The sequence below is a fragment of the Bos javanicus genome, chromosome 14 (genome assembly GCF_032452875.1).
Source record: "Bos javanicus breed banteng chromosome 14, ARS-OSU_banteng_1.0, whole genome shotgun sequence".
NCBI classification, from domain to species: domain Eukaryota; kingdom Metazoa; phylum Chordata; class Mammalia; order Artiodactyla; family Bovidae; genus Bos; species Bos javanicus.
The window spans coordinates 4,132,934-4,151,561 of NC_083881.1; the positions used below are offsets into that span (position 1 = coordinate 4,132,934).

Genomic DNA, 18,628 nt, shown 5'->3' on the forward strand with positions numbered 1-18,628 from the left:
CAAAGCCGAATGCTCTGGAAATGATCTGGCACTGTTTCGAGAGCCATGCTTGTTTTACTTTATTTAACCTTTATCACAAGGAGGGAATCGGGGAGGAAGACATGATTAGAGTGAAGGCATGGAAGGAACACCGTGGTAAAGAATCCGCCTACAATGCAAGAGATGCAGGAGGTGTGGGCTGGATCCCTGGGTCAGGAAGGTCCCCTGGAGGGAGACATGGTAACCCACTCCAGTATGCTCGCCTGGGAAATTCCACGGACAGAGGAGCCTGGCGGTCTACAGTCGATGGGGTCACAAAGACTCAGACATGACTGAGCACAACGACAGCACAAGGAAGGAGCAGTCCAAGATGCTGGGGTGTGAGTTGGACAGAGTGTGGTCAGGCCAGTGAATTTCATTTGGGGTTTACTGTGCTCCAAACTGTAAGACCTGGGGATGACACAGACAAGCTCGAAAATTGGTTCCCTGGCTTTAAATTCACTCCAGGGACAGAACTCACCTGCCTCAGAGCCGAAGAGCAAAGCTCCATTCCAGAGAGCCTTGATTAAATACCTACTTTGGACTGAGAAGGGCTTCCCTTGTGGCTCAGCTGCTAAAGAATCCGCATGCAATGCAGGAGACCTGGGTTTGATCCCTGGGTTGGGAAGATACTCCACTCCAGTATTCTGCCATGGAGAATTCCAGGGACTGTATAGTGCTTGGGGTTGCAACAAGTCGGACACGACTGAGTGAGTTTCCCTGGACTAAGAAGAATGCCAGGCGATACTTGGTGTGTGTTACAGTGAGCAAGACCTCGGGGAGGGGGGTTGCCTCTTGGGTTCTTTATTTTGCTTCTTTGTTCAGAAACCACTTAGGTAAACCTGTGAGACAGAGAATTCAGCCTCCAGCATTGTTTTGTCTCTGGCTTTAGGGACAAAGCATGCTGTTTCTTACAGTACTAAATGCTTGCTTTAAATCTGTACGGTGAATATTTTTAGATGTTCACAGACATCGGTACATGTGCTTTTGACGTCTTGGTCTTGGGCTACACTTCAGCCATTGGCCGGAAGTAGGGAGACGTGCGGTAATAATACAGATATATCAATGCTGAAACCTAGTTTAAGAACGAGAGAGAAAAACATGAAGTTTGACACAGGCTGTGTGGGTAATGACTCCATCTACCCGTTTGCTTTTTCATCATTTGCTGGCTTCGTCCTGTCTGGAGGGGTTGGAGCTATGGGTCACCTTTTGTTTTACAAGTAACTGTATTATCATGTTACTCTTTCTCTCAGGACGTGTGCAATGACTGTCCCCCGGGCCCCCCAGGCCTCCCTGGTCTTCCAGGTTTTAAAGGGGACAAAGGTCTCCCAGGAAAGCCAGGGAGAGAAGGCACAGAAGGGAAAAAGGTAGGAACAAAAGAGGAGATTTCGTTTTTATCATTGGGACAAAGTGAATCATCTTGGAGATGCCAGCACTGTCTCTCTGGTACCCGTTGGGAGGCAAGGATCATTGGGGTCACCTTGGGGACTGGTTCCTGCACCATTTACCACTTTGGGGGTGGGTTATACCCTTGAATCACAGCCACACACCTTATCACCGCCTGCCTTTGCTCAGACACTCTGAGGGGCAGGCGGGGACCTGGGAATCCCATGGGAAATGAGTGAATGATACGGAAGTGGACATCTTGCTGACGATGCCGTATGTCGGGTCCAGACACTTATTCCTGCTGTTTTTTCTTTTTTTCTCCCCGTTCTTCCTGCTGCAGGGGGATGCTGGGCCCAGAGGCCTCCCAGGGCCCCCAGGAGTAGCTGGACCTCAGGTCAGTGAACCGTCATAAAACTCACGTGTATCTGTTCTCATCTCACTGGTTAGCCTAAGTTTGAGGAAGAGTGATGCCCAGTGTAACGAGATCATGGTTTTAAAATCAGAAAATTTTAAAATGCCAGTCCAGGTTAAAAAAAAAAATAAAATAAAATCAGAAAACCCACATTCAAGGTCTCTCCTTTGCTCTGGCTGTCTCAGTGACCTTGGAAATGGGCACTTGAACTTGTTGAGTCTCAGATTGCTCATCTACAAATACCTGAGTGGTTGGAAGTACAGATGAGCTACTGGATAGGAATGTGTAGTGATGGTTATGACGTGAACTTTGGGGTCAGACAACTCTGAATTCTAGTTGAGTCATTGTTGCTGTGTGACCTTAGGCAAAATCTTTGACCTCTCTGGGCCTCAATTTCTCCAACCACTAATGATGTGAATAAAAACAACTGCAGAGAGAAGTGAGAGTTGAACATATTGTACAGATAAAGAACTTAGCACTCGATAAAAGGATTATTAGGGTGCTTGCTTCGGCAGCACATACACTAAAATTGCAATGATACAGAGAAGATTAGCCTGGCCCCTGTGTAAGGATGACGTGCAAGGTCGTGAAGCATTCCGTATTTTTAGATGTATGGAAAGAGTAACATGGAAACTTACATTGCCATATGTAAAATAGACAGCCAACAGGAATTTGCTGTATGGCTCAGGAAACTCAACCAGGGGCTCTGTATCAACCTAGAGGTGTGGGATGGGGAGGGAGATGGGAGGGAGGTTCAAAAGGGAGGGGATATATGTATACTGATGGCTGATTCATGTCGAGGTTTGACAGAAAACAGGAAAATTCTGCAAAGAAATTATCCTTCAATAAAAAATAACTTTAAAAAAGAGTGTTATTAGGAAAGTGCTATAGAAACGCAGTGGGCATCATTCACTGTGCTGTGAATGACGAGACACCTGTCTGGAACAGGCAGCATGGCTCTATAGGTTCACGGAGCTCAGAGGCTGGCATGGGAGGGGGAAGCTGGGTGCGCAGCTGCGGAACAGGCAGGCTTCGGGGCTGCGGCTCTCAGGCCCTCGGTCAGGCCCTCGGTCAGGACAGTGTTCAGCACTCAGGGGGAGAGAGTGTGTAGGCTGGGAGAGTGTGTAGGCAGGGAGTGGACATCCACGCTGCCCTGGGGGGCTTTCTCTGCCCCCCCCCGCCTTGTCAACTCTGTGCTGCTGTGACCTCTGCACATCGCTCTGTCCCTAACGCGTGTTCAGGGACACGCGTGTCACTATGTCACCGTGTTTCTCTGGGACTCGGTATGGCTCCTCTGATGGGGGTTGCAGCATGAAATTGTCAGTGGGAGAGAGACCACAGGAGCAAGACCCTTGGGGTGGGAATACGGTCTCGGCAACGGCCCTGGGCTGGCTTTTTGCCTCCCGGCCCTTCCCGTTCCTCCTGGTGAACAAGGGGCTGTGAGGGCAGAGACTCTCCGGGCTTCTGACCCTGACGACTGCTCAACGATGCTCCCACCTGCGCCTGGCGCGTTGTAAGCCCTCTGTCAGTGCCTGGGCCAAGACTGAGGTGAGACCTGGGCGGAAGGTGTAACCAAGCTAAATGAGCCTCTAATGCAGTATTGTGAAACGTTTAAAATGAATGAAGTAGATCCATGAGGAACAAAATACAGAAATGTTAAGTCAAGATGAGACCCAGCCTACACGAGACCCTCGTTTTCCTTCTACACAGCTCAGTCGTGTCCCCTTGTCTCATGGTAATTTCTGCCCCTTCGGAGCCCTGTGGATCACAATAAACTGTGGAAAATTCTGAAAGAGATGGGAATACCAGACCGTCTGATCTGCCTCTTGAGAAATTTGTATGCAGGTCAGGAAGCAACAGTTAGAACTGGACATGGAACAGCAGACTGGTTCCAAATAGGAAAAGGAGTTTGTCAAGGCTGTATATTGTCACCCTGTTTATTTAACTTATATGCAGAGTACATCATGAGAAACGCTGGACTGGAAGAAACACAAGCTGGAATCAAGATTGCCGGGAGAAATATCAATAACCTCAGATATGCAGATGACACCACCCTTATGGCAGAAAGTGAAGAGGAACTCAAAAGCCTCTTGATGAAAGTCAAAGTGGAGAGTGAAAAAGTTGGCTTAAAGCTCAACATTCAGAAAATGAAGATCATGGCATCCGGTCCCACTACTTCATGGGAAATAGATGGGGAAACAGTGGAAACAGTGTCAGACTTTCTTTTTCTGGGCTCCAAAATCACTGCAGATGGTGACTGCAGCCATGAAATTAAAAGACGCTTACTCCTTGGAAGGAAAGTTATGACCAACCTAGATAGCATGTTCAAAAGCAGAGACATTACTTTGCCAACAAAGGTTCGTCTAGTCAAGACTATGGTTTTTCTTGTGGTCGTGTATGGATGTGAGAGTTGGACTGTGAAGAAGGCTGAGCACCGAAGAATTGATGCTTTTGAACTGTGGTGCTGGAGAAGACTCTTGAGAGTCCCTTGGACTGCAAGGAGATCCAACCAGTCCATTCTGAAGGAGATCAGCCCTGGGATTTTGGAAGGAATGATGCTAAAGCTGAAACTCCAGTACTTTGGCCACCTCATGGGAAGAGTTGAGTCATTGGAAAAGACTCTGATGCTGGGAGGGATTGGGGGCAGGAGGAGAAGGGGACGACAGAGGATGAGATGGCTGGATGGCATCCCTGACTCGATGGACGTGAGTCTCAGTGAACTCCGGGAGTTGGTGATGGACAGGGAGGCCTGGCGTGCTGCGATTCATGGGGTCTCAAAGAGTCGGACATGACTGAGCAACTGATCTGATCTGATCTGATCTGGAGCCCTGTGTTTATTTCCATTTTCATATTTTGTTCATCTTGTATTATTTTGCATTAATTTTTTATTAGAAAAGAAAAATATTTTTAATCACTTAAAAATTTACCACTTAAAACATATAGTACGATTTTCTTTTAACTTAAATACAGACATATTCAGAAGTTCTCAAGTAGGAAGGGATATAGATTTATACTGAATAGGTGATGAAATTCTTCATTTTTCATTAACTTTGACTTTTAAAAATATGTCATTGACATATTCTTTATGTCCGATCTGAGGTTTATGGGGCCCCTGGGTGAGTGGTCACTTGCCTCACCCTAGGCACAGCCCTGAAAGATGGGGTTGGAGCCATTTATATTTGTTATTAAAAGGTAAGGAGGCAAACAAAAATACTGAGGTATGACACCAACTGGGAGCCTGTGGGGTATCAGGATGGAAAACAGCAGGTGTCCCAGGCCCCGGCCACATCAGGTCTCAGTGTAGATAGAACTGGAGGTTCTGCCCTGGGGAAGTGTTAGGCTAAGAGACACCAGCACAGCTGAGCATCCTCTGTGCTATTTCCTGAAGATTCCCCTTTTCTGGGGTCATAAGTGGCGGCTAAACTCCTTGCTTGAAGGATTCTGCAGGTGGGTCGTTTCAGCTGATCCTCAGTATACGACCTTTACTGTCAGCTTGCCAGCTTCTGGGTGCTACCTCTGCCACATGATAACCTTTATTCAGAGAAAGGAAAGCAGATCAATTAAACAGATAAGGCGTTCCTTCCACTAAGGAGGAATTGTTTTCTCAATCAGCCCAACCACTCCTGAAGTGCTGGTGTCTTGGGACAATGACTCAGCCTTTGTTCTTTTATAATTCCCTTCAAGGGAGGGTTTGTTCCTTTTCAGAGTTGGAGAAAGTCAAAGAAAGCTTCCATCCAGGAAAAGAACAGAAATCAGTGCTGCTTCTGAAAGACAGGGTGTTTTGTTTCTCTACTTGGGAGTCTGCGGTGGCCTTGTTCTCAGGGTCACCCTGCACAGTGAGATCTCAGGGAGCTGCAGGAGATGTTATACCTAGTGTATTAAAGACCAAAGGCCAGTTTACCTGCTTTATAATGTCATCTCCTATGATGGTGAGCATCATCCTTGGAGGTAGAGATAGTGTTCTACTTTACATATTAGAAAACTAAGGTCTAGCAAGGTTAAATGCCAATCTTACAAAACTACTACAAAACTAGTAGGTCAAAGTGAATCCTTGAAGTCCAGGTCCTAGACCCCCACTAGGTAGTATGGTGTTACGCGTCCAGGAGGGGCTTCCCTTGTGGCTCAGCAGTAAAGAATCCATCTGCAAAGCAGGAGATGCAGGTTTGATCCATGGGTCGGGAAGATCCCCTGGAAAAGGACATGGCAACCCACTCCAGTATTCTCATCTGGAATATCCCATGGATAGAGGAGGAGCCTGGCGGGCTGCAGTCTACGGGATCCCAGGAGTTAGACACAACTTAGTGACTAAACCCAGTAATGCTATCACCAACACCAGCACCAAGGAAAGCGCCCAAGAAGACTCAACGCTTCTATCTATTGATTCACTGCCCCTGGTACTGACTCTTAATAGCTTTCCCTTTCTCACCAACTGTGGCTGGGAAGATGAATCGCACTTGTTCAGTCGCCCAGTCATGTCCAGCTCTTTGCAACCTCATGGACTGCAGCATGGCAGGCCTCCCTGTCCCTCACCGTATCCTGGAGCTTGCCCAAGATCAAGTCCATTGCATCGGTGATGCCATCCAGCCATCTTATCCTCTAACCTGCTCTTCTCCTTCTGCCCTCAGTCTTTCCCAGGATCAGGGACTTTTCCAATGAGTCAGCTGTTTGCATCCGGAGACCAAAATACTGGAGCACCAGCATAGGTCTTTCCAATGAGTATTCAGCATTGATTTCCTTTAATATTGACTTGTTTATCTTGCCTGGGCACCCACAGGCTTGCCTTGGTTTTTGGCTCCAAACTCAAGCCTGTCTCTGTGCTCTTCGTTCAACCCATGCCTCTCTCTAGAAATCAAAACAGAGGGCTGTTTCATTTCCTTTCTGTTGAACTTGGCTTATCAAACAAGATCTCTGTCAGACTTGCGGACCTCATGATTAATTTCTAAATTGAAAACGCTGCCCACAGTGGAGTATTTGTGGTCATTGTTAGTGTCTTTTTATAACCACTTTATTCAGTGGTCACAGGCTTCATCAGGAAGGTTTGATTGTGACTGTGATCTAACATCTGGGGACTCAGGCTTCCCGAGACTTTTCCTGCTTATTTGCAGCTGCCGTCTCTGGATATTGGGTCTGGGGAGGTGAATGAAACCGTCAGCTCCACAGCTTCATTCTGGAACTTTCAGACTGCGTAAGATACTGACTAAGGAGAGGAAGCTGAAAACTGGCTCCCATTATGATCACCATCCATGTAGAGGAAGAAGAAGCGAGATTGTCATCAGACCATGATTTTCTAATGAGGCAGATGTAAAAGCCCCTTTGAGTTTGGAAATGCTGATTATTCTGTCCTTTGTGAAAAACATGGTTTTCTTCTTGTCCACATGTCCACACATCATATAATGGGAACTGCAGGCACTGGGGATGCTAGGTGAGTAGAAGACCTCATTGGAGGTTCTGGACAGTTCTGGGAGGTGGGAGATAAAACCTCTTTTGCTGTTATTAGAACTGCCAGAAAAGGCCCTGGAATCCCATTCTTCCCAGAAGACAACCCAGAACCATTTAGTCCAAGCTGTCCTCAGGAGAAGTCTCTATTCATCCACGGCTGCCTCAGTCCTGAGAGATTCCCACCAGGCATGCCCTTAAACAGCTCCCTTCCAAGTCAGGAGGGATAGTGTTAGGTCGGATATGGGCCATGTCTTCTAGGGCCTGATGTGTTGGAGAAGAAAGATCTAGAAGGTGATGACTCTAAGCAAAATCAGACTGGGGCCAAGGCTATCGAGAGCAGTGAGTGGTCAGTGGTTCCCCAGCCTGGTTCTGCCTCTTATTAGCTGGGTGAATTGCACTGACTGATCATAAGACTTGGGGAACTGGGGCTTTTCTGAAGCAGGGGTCCCTAATCTGTAAAAGAAGGACCACATGGCTCATCTCACAGAGAGGACATGAGGATTAAACAAGGAAACATTTACAAAGCACCAGGCATGGTGCCCAGCACATAGGTAGGAAGTGCTGGATGCATGTGACTGTGGATGGTCCTCCTTACCGTTCCTTCTTCTGAGTTAATAACAACTATGACAGATAGCCAGGAGGAGAGTTAAATGATTTTAAGGAAAATAATGGCACGGGGCAGAGGTGAAGGCTACCTGGAGGAGGAGGTAGGATTTTTTTTTAACATTTATTTATTCACTCAGGTCTCAGTTGCAGCACTAGGATCTCGCTGTGTCGTGTGGGACCTTTCGCTGCGGTGTACAGACTCAGAGTTGTGGTGTGCAGGCTCCGTGCTTGTGGCAGTCTGACTTAGTTGCCCCTCGGCATGTGGGATCTTAGTTCCCCGGCCAGGGATCGAACCCGATTCCCCTGCGTTGCAAGGTGGATTCCTAACCACTGAACCACCAGGGAAGTCCCAAGAAGTAGGATTTTACTTTCATTGACAGGCATTCTTGGGGAAAGGTTTTCTAAGCAGAGAAACAGCACACAAATTTTCAGGGACAAAATTTCTGAGACTAGCAGAGGCTTACTAATTTGAGAAAATTTAGGCCATGCTCTCAAAAATTTGTAAAATCCCAGAGAGAATTATCTGCTTGATGGATTCCCAAAACCTAACATCCTTAGAGCAGCCTCTGCTATGAATATAACCTCTAAATAATTGTTGTATTATGTACTTAGTACATGATGGCATGGGGGAAATATATTTAAAAACCAAACAAAATCTTCTCCCAAACCAGAAGGTAGAACTGAAATAATTATTTTTTTTTGCACAAGCATTAAACCAGAATATTATGGGTACCACAGGCAATTCTGCCAAGAGCTTGTAAAGACAAAGAAACCTCACCTTTTCTACGGTCAGGCAGCTGTGACTGATGACGTGTGTGTCCTCGGGGTGAATAGTAATTAGTCCTCAGTAAAAGGCCCACGTAGCACTGTTTGTCACGTTCATCCTAATTCACCTGGTAATTGGACTAATAGTCTGCTCTAGTGAATTAGCTTCAGACAAAATCAAAACAAACTGCTCACATCTTTTTGCCTGGAGGTAGTTCTGCAGCTTGGAAAAAAGGACCCAGAAGTTAGGCTCCTAGTTTCCTACAGCATCTGGCTGATGGGGTTTTATTTCCCTTGTTGATTAAATTTCAAAGAGATGTTCCCAGATGCTTGAGAAATATTTTGCTGGGTCCTTTTTGTTGTTGTTTAGTCGCTAAATTGTTTCTGACTCTTCCATGACCTCATGGACTATAGCCCACCAGGCTCCTCTGTCCATGGGACTTCTCAGGCGAGAATAGTGAAGTGGGTTACCATTTCCTTCTCCAGGGGATCTTCCCAACCCAGGAATCAAACCCATGTCTCCTGCCCTGACAGGCAGATTCTTTACCACTGCACCACCTAGGAAGGCCATTCCTGGGTCCTGCTGCTGCTGCTGCTGCTGCTGCTGCTAAGTCGCTTCAGTTGTGTCCGACTCTGTAAGACCCCATAGACGGCAGCCCACCAGGCTCCCCTGTCCCTGGGATTCTCCAGGCAAGAACACTGGAGTGGGTTGCCATTTCCTCTCCAATGCATAAAAGTAAAAAGTGAAAGTGAAGTCGCTCAGTCGTGTCTGACTTGAGCGACCCCATGGACCACAGCCTACCAGGCTCCTCCACCCATGGGATTTTCCAGGCAAGAGTACTGGAGTGGAGTGCCATTGCCTTCTCTGATTCCTGGGTCCTAGAACCAGCAAAAGGCTTGCTGACCTTTGAAAAGGATTGATATCCATTTCTAAGAGACAGAGAAAGAACTCACAGTGTCACGTTTTCTAAAGGCAGTGCTCTGATATAAGGGCTTGTGGTACGAGTTTCTTCTGTCCATTTCAACAGGAAAAGCGAAGCCCTTTCATTGCATCCTCAGTAAACATCTACTGCAGAAAGCCAAGTTTGCAGAGTAGCACACTAGTAATGTTCCTGGACGCAGAATCCAGGACGGCAGCTTGTTTCTTGGTTTGTTTTGTTTCCAATCTGTTTTTTCTTGATGGCTTTATTCTTAGTGTGTTGAAAGGTTCTGAGAACATGGTTAGCATAATCAGTCAGGCTTCCAGACTAAATATCTAGTGCTGTTGACATTATGAAACCAGCAGGACAAAGCATCGTGACCTAAAATCATAACCAGGAAATTAACTTGATTAGGAGGAGAAAGTTTGGACACAGATCTGGATTCAGTTCAGTTCAGTCGCTCAGTTGTGTCCAGCTCTGCAACCCCATGAATCGCAGCATGCCAGGCCTCCCTGTCCATCACCAACTCCCGGAGTTCATCCAGACTCAAGTCCATCGAGTCAGTGATGCCATCCAGCCATCTCATCCTCTGTCGTCCCCTTCTCCTCCTGCCCCCAATCCCTCCCAGCATCAGAGTCTTTTCCAATGACTCAACTCTTCGCATGAGGTGGCCAAAGGACTGGAGTTTCAGCTTCAGCATCATTACTTCCAAAGAAATCCCAGAGCTGATCTCCTTCAGAATGGACTGGTTGGATCTCCTTGCAGTCCAAGGGACTCTCAAGAGTCTTCTCCAGCACCACAGTTCAAAAGCATCAATTCGTTGGTGCTCAGCTTTCTTCACAGTCCAACTCTCACATCCATACATGACCACTAGAAAAACCAAAGCCTTGACTAGACAGACCTTTGTTGGCAAAGTAATGTCTCTGCTTCTGAACATGCTATCTAGGTTGGTCATAACTTTCCTTCCAAGGAGTAAGCGTCTTTTAATTTCATGGCTGCAGTCACCATCTGCAGTGATTTTGGAGCCCAGAAAAAGAAAGTCTGACACTGTTTCCACTGTTTCCCCATCTATTTGCCATGAAGTGATGGGACTAGATGCCATGATCTTCATTTTCTGAATGTTGAGCTCTAAGCCAACTTTTTCACTCTCCACTTTCACTTTCATCAAGAGGCTTTTGAGTTCCTCTTCACTTTCTGCCATAAGGGTGGTGTCATCTGCATATCTGAGGTTATTGATATTTCTCCCGGCAATCTTGATTCCAGTTTGTGTTTCTTCCAGTCCAGCGTTTCTCATGATGTACTCTGCATATAAGTTAAATAAGCAGCGTGACAATATACAGCCTTGACGTACTCCTTTTCCTATTTGGAACCAGTCTGTTGTTCCATGTCCAGTTCTAACTGTTGCTTCCTGACCTGCATATAGATTTCTCAAGAGGCAGATCAGGTGGTCTGGTATTCCTATCTCTTTAAGAATTTTCCACAGTTTATTGTGATCCACACAGTCAAAGGCTTTGGCATAGTCAATAAAGCAGAAATAGATGTTTTTCTGGAACTCTCTTGCTTTTTCCATGATCCAGTGGATGTTGGCAATTTGATCTCTGGTTCCTCTGCCTTTTCTAAAACCAGCTTGAACATCTGGAAGTTCACGGTTCACATATTGCTGAAGCCTGGCTTGGAGAATTTTGAGCATTACTTTACTAGCGTGTGAGATGAGTGCAATTGTGCAGTAGTCTGAGCATTCTTTGGCATTGCCTTTCTTTGGGATTGGAATGAAAACTGACCTTTTCCAGTCCTGTGGCCACTGCTGAGTTTTCCAAATTTGCTGACATATTGAGTGCAGCACTTTCACAGCATCATCTTTCAGGATTTGAAATAGCTCAACTGGAATTTCATCACCTCCACTAGGTGACAAATACTATGATTATTATTTTTTTTTCAGCTGTGTGGCCTCAGGTGAATGGCTTAACCTCTCTGGTCTTCAGGACTCTTATCTTTATGCTCTGATAATAGCCCCCTATTTCACTGAGTAGTTTTCCTGGCTGAATGAGAGAATGTGGACACATCGATTGCTCTTTTGCATTAGCTCAGGATATAAACAAAGAAATACATGAAGTGGAACCTCATGTGGACTCTGGCAGAGTGCCCAGCTGAGCAGGGGCTCTGTAAATGTCAGCGCTCTTTTTCGGAAGGAAGTGAGTCAGGCTTGGGGGGTAGCTGTGTGTGCTTTGATCCCCAGCTGCGGTGGAGAAGGAGACAAGGACAGCCGTGGAGATCCTTGAGCCGCTGACATTTTAGTTGTTGCGGGATGAGGGTTGAAGCCACTCTAAGCCCAGACTGAGGATGGGAATTGAAAGGAAACCATTTACTTTTAAGGCGGTCATCCTTAATGTCAGAGAAGCAGTGTGCTAGTCTGTGACTTCTTTTCATTGAGATTACGAAGTGGCCTGCAGACAGTGTGCTGGCTTTAACGATCTTAAAAGAATAGACGTAATTGCATGCAAAAATGTTGCAACAAATGCTCTTCCCCTCGGAACCTATTTTTTTTTCCTGTACACAAAAGCATTTGGCACTTTACAGATGCTGGAGCACCTAACCCTCCCAATGTAGCACAGAGAGGAGGAGGCTAGGGTGTTATTGGGTAATTATTGTCATCGACGAACTGCTGGTGTGGTTCAGTGTCTGGATGGAAAGAGGGCTGGGCGTGATGTTTCAGTGAGAGAATTGTAGGGTTTGGGAGTCTGGAAGGCCCCTCGGACGTAGGTCTGCCACCCACCACCTCTGCTCCTTCATCTACTGAATGAACAAACAGGGCAAACAAGGAACACGACCTTTCAAAGGTGCAAAGGTAAGGGAAGACAGGCCTGGAACCACAGCCAAGACTGAGTCATTGCCAACAGCTTTCAATGCATAATGCATTCTTTCAAAGAAACTACCGTGTTTTTGTTTAATAACATTTTACTGGAATACACTTGTTAACCCGCTAAGCCTAAGTAGGTGACAGTTAAGAGAGAGTGGAAGCTTTGAATGGTACTTTCAGGATTCGTTTGTAAGACTGTATCTTTGGTAGCTTGTATGCTGTGTCTTGGTGACCAGATAATGAAGACGACGGTGATGTGAAGGAGGAGGGGGATAGAGGTGCTAGTCGTGAGTGATGTAGCGATGGTGCTGATGATGACGGCAATGAAGATGACGATGGTATAGCTGATGAAGAGGATGAGGATGAGAGTGGTGTGGGTACTGATCATGGTGAGGGAGGAGGAGGAGGAAGAAAAAGATGATAGTGATGGTGCTGGGCAAAAGGATGACAGTAACGGTGGTGGTGGTGATGGGATAAGAGGAGGAGAAGGATAGTGGTTGTCATGGTGATGCCGCAGTGACAGCAGCAGTGATGGTGACAGTGACCTTGGTGACAAGGACCTTGGTGATGGGACAGTGAGACGGGTGAGACCCCTGAAGCCGTCACTGGTCCAGGCGCTTTATGGATTTTCGGCCATTTCTTCCTCACAGCAACCCCATGACAAAGAGTCTACTGTTATTATTCCCGTTTTTTAAGTAGGAAGCAGAAGAGTTGAAACACCTTGACCAGTGACACACAATTAGTAAATGACAAAATCAGGATTCCAACACAGAATAGTAAAAATAATTGTAAGCTCTTAACTATATTTTGAGCTCCACGCTAAGTATTTCCCATGGATTATTTTATTTCATTCTCCCAGCATTTCAGGAGATGGGCAATCATCATTCTCTTCATTTTGTCGATTAAAAATGCCCCACAACTTGGGCTTTAAATGACCTGCTCAAGGTCATGTAGCTACTTGGGCCCCCAGCACAAACCTGATAAGAAACTGATGAAGAATGAGTGAGTGAATGCAACACGATAGTTTTCTTTTGCAAAGGAGCTCTGGCAAGATTTTCTGTAATTTTCTTTTTTTTTTTCTCCTAAGGGAAATAAAGGAGAACATGGTGCAGACGGTGAGGTTGGACAGAAAGGTGACCAGGTAAGAATTCAGTTTATAATAAACTGCTCACCCTGAAGAAGCAGCACTATGTTTTCCTAAGTAATTTTCACTCCACCATTTTGGAAATCTTTTCTTGTCTCTTCATTGTCTTCGGTGGGATTTTTTTTTTTTAATCAGGATTCCATAGTTTCCACCTTGGTTCATTGTCACACTCCCCTTTCCCAATCATCTGGGATTTTTTTTCCTTTTTTTTTTCTTTAATATATATTTTAAAATTTTGTGCTCACTTACCTTTAGTGCTTCTCGCTCACTGAAATGGTAGTCATTCTCTGCCAATGCACAATGCTGCGTTCTTTCCTCCTGCCCGCCCTCTGCTTCTGCCACATGACTCTCCCCTGTGAGAGCCTACCCATCCCTGCTGCACCACTTCTCCAAACGCCTTCTAAAATGCTCCCTGTGACGATGTGGTGCTCTTCCTGCGGGTCTGAACACTGTCCCCTATCACCGCCCAGCCAGAGCTACAGCAGCCTTTCTGCGTTTAAACCGACTCCTCTGCTTGTGCTTTGCTTCCACCACCCCTTCCCCCCTTTCCTTCTCCTGTCCTCTCTCCACGTGCCCCTGCCTTTCCTTCTAAGTCTTCCATCCATCTCTTCACGGTAAACCCGCTCCACGCCAGGCCCCGCCCCAGGCTCTGAGGTTCAGGTTGAGCGGTGGGCAAATCCCTGACCCACAGACCCTCAGCGACAGGTGAGGCTCGGGGGCAGAGACCCAAGGGGCGAGGAGATGAGCGCTGCACTCAAGGTCTGGATGACGTACTCGGCAAAAATGTCTGTCCTGAAAAACAAACCGTGTTTGCATTACTCTCAATAGTTTTCAACAGCAGTGCTCTCTAGACCGAACGTTGCAGCTTGCGTTTTCCTGTGGAAGGAGGTGAAGGCGGAGGGCGGGGAAGCATTTCTTTCGTGGCGGTTGGCTTGCTTTGATAACTTTGCTGTACTGCATGAACGCTGAGGTGCTATACTTTGCACCATAACCGATGTAGCTCATTCTGTAATACACATAGACTCCCTTCTACACGGGGACATGCCTCTCTTTCTTAAAATAATTGTAATGTTCTCAGAGATGCCGTAATTCAGTTAACTGAGCGATTTCCATTGTATAAATTGTGTATATGCATTTACCTGCTTTTAAGTTTTTCTTACGGGATACTTCAAACACATCAAAATAAGAGTGTAGAGACTTCCCCGGTGGCCAACTGGCTGGGACTCTGCGCTCCCAACGTGGGGACCTGGGTTCCATCCCTGGTTGGGGAGCTGGACCCCACACACCGCAGCTGAGGGTCCCATGTGCCATAACTGAGACACAGAGCAGCCATGGAAATAAATACATATTTTTAAAAAACGTGCTTAGTCTCTCAGTCATCTCTGACTTTTTGTGACCCTGTAGACTACAAGTAGCCTGCCAGGTTCCTCTGTCCTTGGGATTTTTTCAGGTGAGAATTTTGGAGTGGGTTGCCATTGCTTCCTCCAAGGGATCTTCCCTGGCCCAGGGATTAAACCCGCATCTCCTGTGTCTCCTGTATTGCAGGCAGATTCTTTTTCAGGTGGATTCTTTTCTCACTGAGCCATTGGGGAAACCTCATTAAGAAAATAAGAGAGTATAATAAAAAGCACCCCTTGGACTTCTCACCTGCTCACAGCATCTTCCAGCTCTATAGCCACTCTTGTTTTCATCTGTATACTTCTTCCTCATATTATTTTGAAGCAAATCCAGTTCCAGGGTAGATTGCTAGACACTCCCTCGGCCACCTTTTGATATAAATATAAATATGTAGATTTATGTATACACACACAAACACACATGTATATCCAGAATTGTTATCTGAGTTAGGAGATGGCTTCTGGCTAGTTATCTGAAATCTATAGTTGCACAAAGTAAAAAGCCTTTGGGGAATCATTTAAAATAATTGTCTTGTGTTTTCCTAGGGTCATCCCGGAGTTCCTGGTTTCATGGGCCCCCCAGGGGACCCTGGACCACCAGTAAGTAATTATTTGGAATGCCTTCCTCTTCTGGCCTTGCCATTGGTGTGCACTGCGGTGGCCACATTTGTGAACAACCTTGTAGGGAATTGATTGGGTTGCTATCATTTAGTTTCATGAAAATCTGGTTGTTTCAAAATGTATAATTTCATGTAGGAAATTTCTTTACACTGTGTGTGCCTGTGTTACTGGATTTGGTGACATCCGACGATCAGCAAAAAGAAAAACTGATCAAGATAGCAATAGTATAGATCATGGGAAAAGGCGTTGGCCTGAAGGGAGAAGGGACATTGGAGAGGCAACTGCTGCCATAAAAAGCTCCCGGTTCATGAATGAATCATGATGTGGCCGCTTCTGTATTCCTGAAACTTTGCCCGCACCTGGGCCAATGTAGGCACCCAATAAATGTATGAAACGACTGAATAAAGACGGCTGAAAGGCATAAATAAAGTCCTGTGAGCTTGCTTGCTTGTATCCCGTGTTTAGTTACTCCCTGCAGTGCTCCTGGCTTGGGTTGGCCACCAGACAGGCACAGAAGAAGACTGTTGTCATCAGACCTGCGATAACGGAAAGCCCTCTAGGAGTCTCTTAATATGTGCCTGGAACAGGTTAACTCTGTATTTATACCTTACTCAAATTAAATGAGTGCTATCTTTCTCTTTTTCTCCATTTTACAAAGGAACTGAAATGGCAGAGAAATAAAATAACTTCCCTGGGGCCATACAGCTCTCAGTGGGGAGCTGGGACATGGACCCAGGAAGTCTGGCTCTGAGAGGGTGCTCTCGTAACTGGTACCCTTGATTCTGTGCTAGGCACGTTGTGGGACACTGCCTCACTTACTCCTCACCCCGCTGTGGCTCGGGCAGTGTCACTGCCTACCTTCTATGGACGCGGACAGCTTAGAGGTCTTACACCATTCCTTCAGAGCCAGTAAGCAGTAATGCATTCATTAATCTAAAGAGCCTCTGCCTTATCACCCAGCCAGCCCGGCTCCTCGTTCATTGCTTTATTGAACAACTGTTGAGTGTCTACTATCTCAAAGGCACCATTTTAGTTCCCAATGAACACAGTGATAAACACCAGGAGGTCAGGCAGACATAAAGGCTGGAGAAAATATAAACAGAAAACGGGTGGTGAGGAGCAGGGACTTGCAGTTTTTAATCTGGTAGTAAGGAAATATCTCACTGAGGACCTGATGCCTGAGCTGTGATGAGGAGGGTGGGATCTGACTCTGACACGTGTGGGTTTCGACTACAGGCAGAGGGAACAGCATGCCCAGGAACCCTGGGGCAGAAGAGTGTCTGGGGCTTGCTTCACACCACTTCCTCACCTGTGTGGAATGCCTCCTCCCTTCATCCCTGGGTTGATACAGGCAGTCGTTTTCTTTAGCTCCCTGGAAGATATTATACATCCAGTTGTATATTTCTTGCCTTGTGTCCCGAAACGTTCCCTGATTTTAGCTGAAAATGTCCTCTCTGCTGGGAGGCCGTTTATACCTCTTGCCTGTGAATCACTGGCCGGTGAGTGCTTTGGCCTCTCCTGCTGTCCTCCCAGCATCTTTGTGTTCCCAGAGGCTATCGCAGCCTGCTGGGAGAGGCAAAGCACTTCTGAAATACTCCCAGTTCAGGCAGCTGTGAAGGGGCCTAGGGTGCCAGCTCTGTGCATTGCCTCATGCCCAAAGAAGAGGTGCTGATGACCTCTGTTCAGATATACAACCAACTGGCTTTCTGGTTTACCTTCCTTAGGGAGCAGACGGAATAGCGGGAACTGCTGGACCACCAGGAATCCAAGGACCCCCAGTAAGTTCCTCAATGGACAGGATCTGCCTTCAGCCTGTGTTTGGAACTTCCTAGAACCTCAGGTGTTTGTCAGCCCTGCCCTGGTCCTCCCACACTCCCGTGGCCCACGTTCCAAGGGTCGATTGACTACTAGTCGACCGCAGGAGGAGTTGCTTTCTTTTAGGACCCTGGTTACCCAGCCTGTAAATGAAAGATTTGGATGAAATGACCTGGCCATTGGCTGTTCCAAAATTCAGTTTACGACCAGTTCACACTGGCTTAAGGTTTAGCCCCATCTCTCTAGTCCTTTCTGGTGTGGTTTCCACTTGGAACAGGCATGGGGGACTAGAAAGCCTGGAGCTGCTCCGTCCTGAGCCTGTAGTATGAGCGGCATGTCAGGCAGGAGTAGCCCCTGTTACCCAGCTGTTCAGAAAGCCCTGAGTGAAATGAGAGTGAAGTTAAGAGTGAAAGCGAAAGTTGCAGGTTAGGACCCTAAAAACACACAGGTCGATTTGGTTGGAACCCAAGACTTTTATCTCAAAAACCAGAATTAAATTCATTGCTTGAAGCTGTGGGACCATTCTTTGCTTCAGCACCATAAAGCAAAGATGAACATTACTTTAGCAGGCATTGTGTTTGTAGTCACTACATGCATAGTCTCTTAAAGGGATTTACAGTCCCCTAAAACCTCTTATCTCATCTGATGGCCTCTTATCAATAGGAATCATTGTCTCTGTTTTATAGATAAGGAAAGTGGGCATCAGAGAAATGCAGCTACAAGTTCAGGGGCATGCAGTGAGGAAGTGTCAGGGCCAGGTGCAGACCCCACTCTGTGGAAATCTCAGGGTCATGTTCCAGGTAGGACTATTGCTAGTAAGCAGGTCAACCCTGACCTGGTATCTCTGCACTCTGGTGCCAGGAACACTTCAGGGGTCAGCCAGGAGAACTCGTCTTCCTCAGATGAGAAGACAAAGCAGATGGGGTGAGGTCACTCATCCAAGGTCATACAGAAAATTAATATCCAAGTTAGGAGTGAAGTCAGTTTGAAAATTCCCATTTGGGGCATTCTTTCTGTTAACTCCATGCTCACCCCCTGTGTGGGATGGTGGCTTAGGGGCAGGGGGAAGCCAAGATTGAAAAGTAAGAGCCATGTGGTTCTTTTTATGATTATCATCTGGCTGATCCTTTAGAAGCAGCCCACCTAGAAATTCCAGGCTGAATAAAATATAAGCCATACTGCAGGCAGCTTTTTATTGATTCTCAGACAGAAAAAGATGGCCCTGATAAAAACTAACTTACTGTTTGC

General features: G+C 46.5%; 1 protein-coding gene and 1 non-coding gene across 4 annotated transcripts in view; both read left to right on the forward strand.

Moving 5' to 3' along the window:
• Window positions 1–18,628, forward strand: part of COL22A1 (collagen type XXII alpha 1 chain) — a 225,838-nt gene that overhangs the window by 178,010 nt on the left and 29,200 nt on the right. For all 3 annotated transcript variants that reach the window (XM_061438524.1, XM_061438526.1, XM_061438525.1), the window contains 5 exons: window positions 1,272–1,385; window positions 1,745–1,798; window positions 13,491–13,544; window positions 15,491–15,544; window positions 17,290–17,343. In XM_061438524.1, the coding sequence (XP_061294508.1) occupies window positions 1,272–1,385; window positions 1,745–1,798; window positions 13,491–13,544; window positions 15,491–15,544; window positions 17,290–17,343 (330 nt within the window). The remainder of the gene's footprint in view (window positions 1–1,271; window positions 1,386–1,744; window positions 1,799–13,490; window positions 13,545–15,490; window positions 15,545–17,289; window positions 17,344–18,628) is intronic.
• On the forward strand, window positions 2,316–2,422 carry LOC133260851 (U6 spliceosomal RNA). Its single transcript, XR_009740992.1, has one exon. It is a non-coding gene; the product is annotated as a U6 spliceosomal RNA (small nuclear RNA).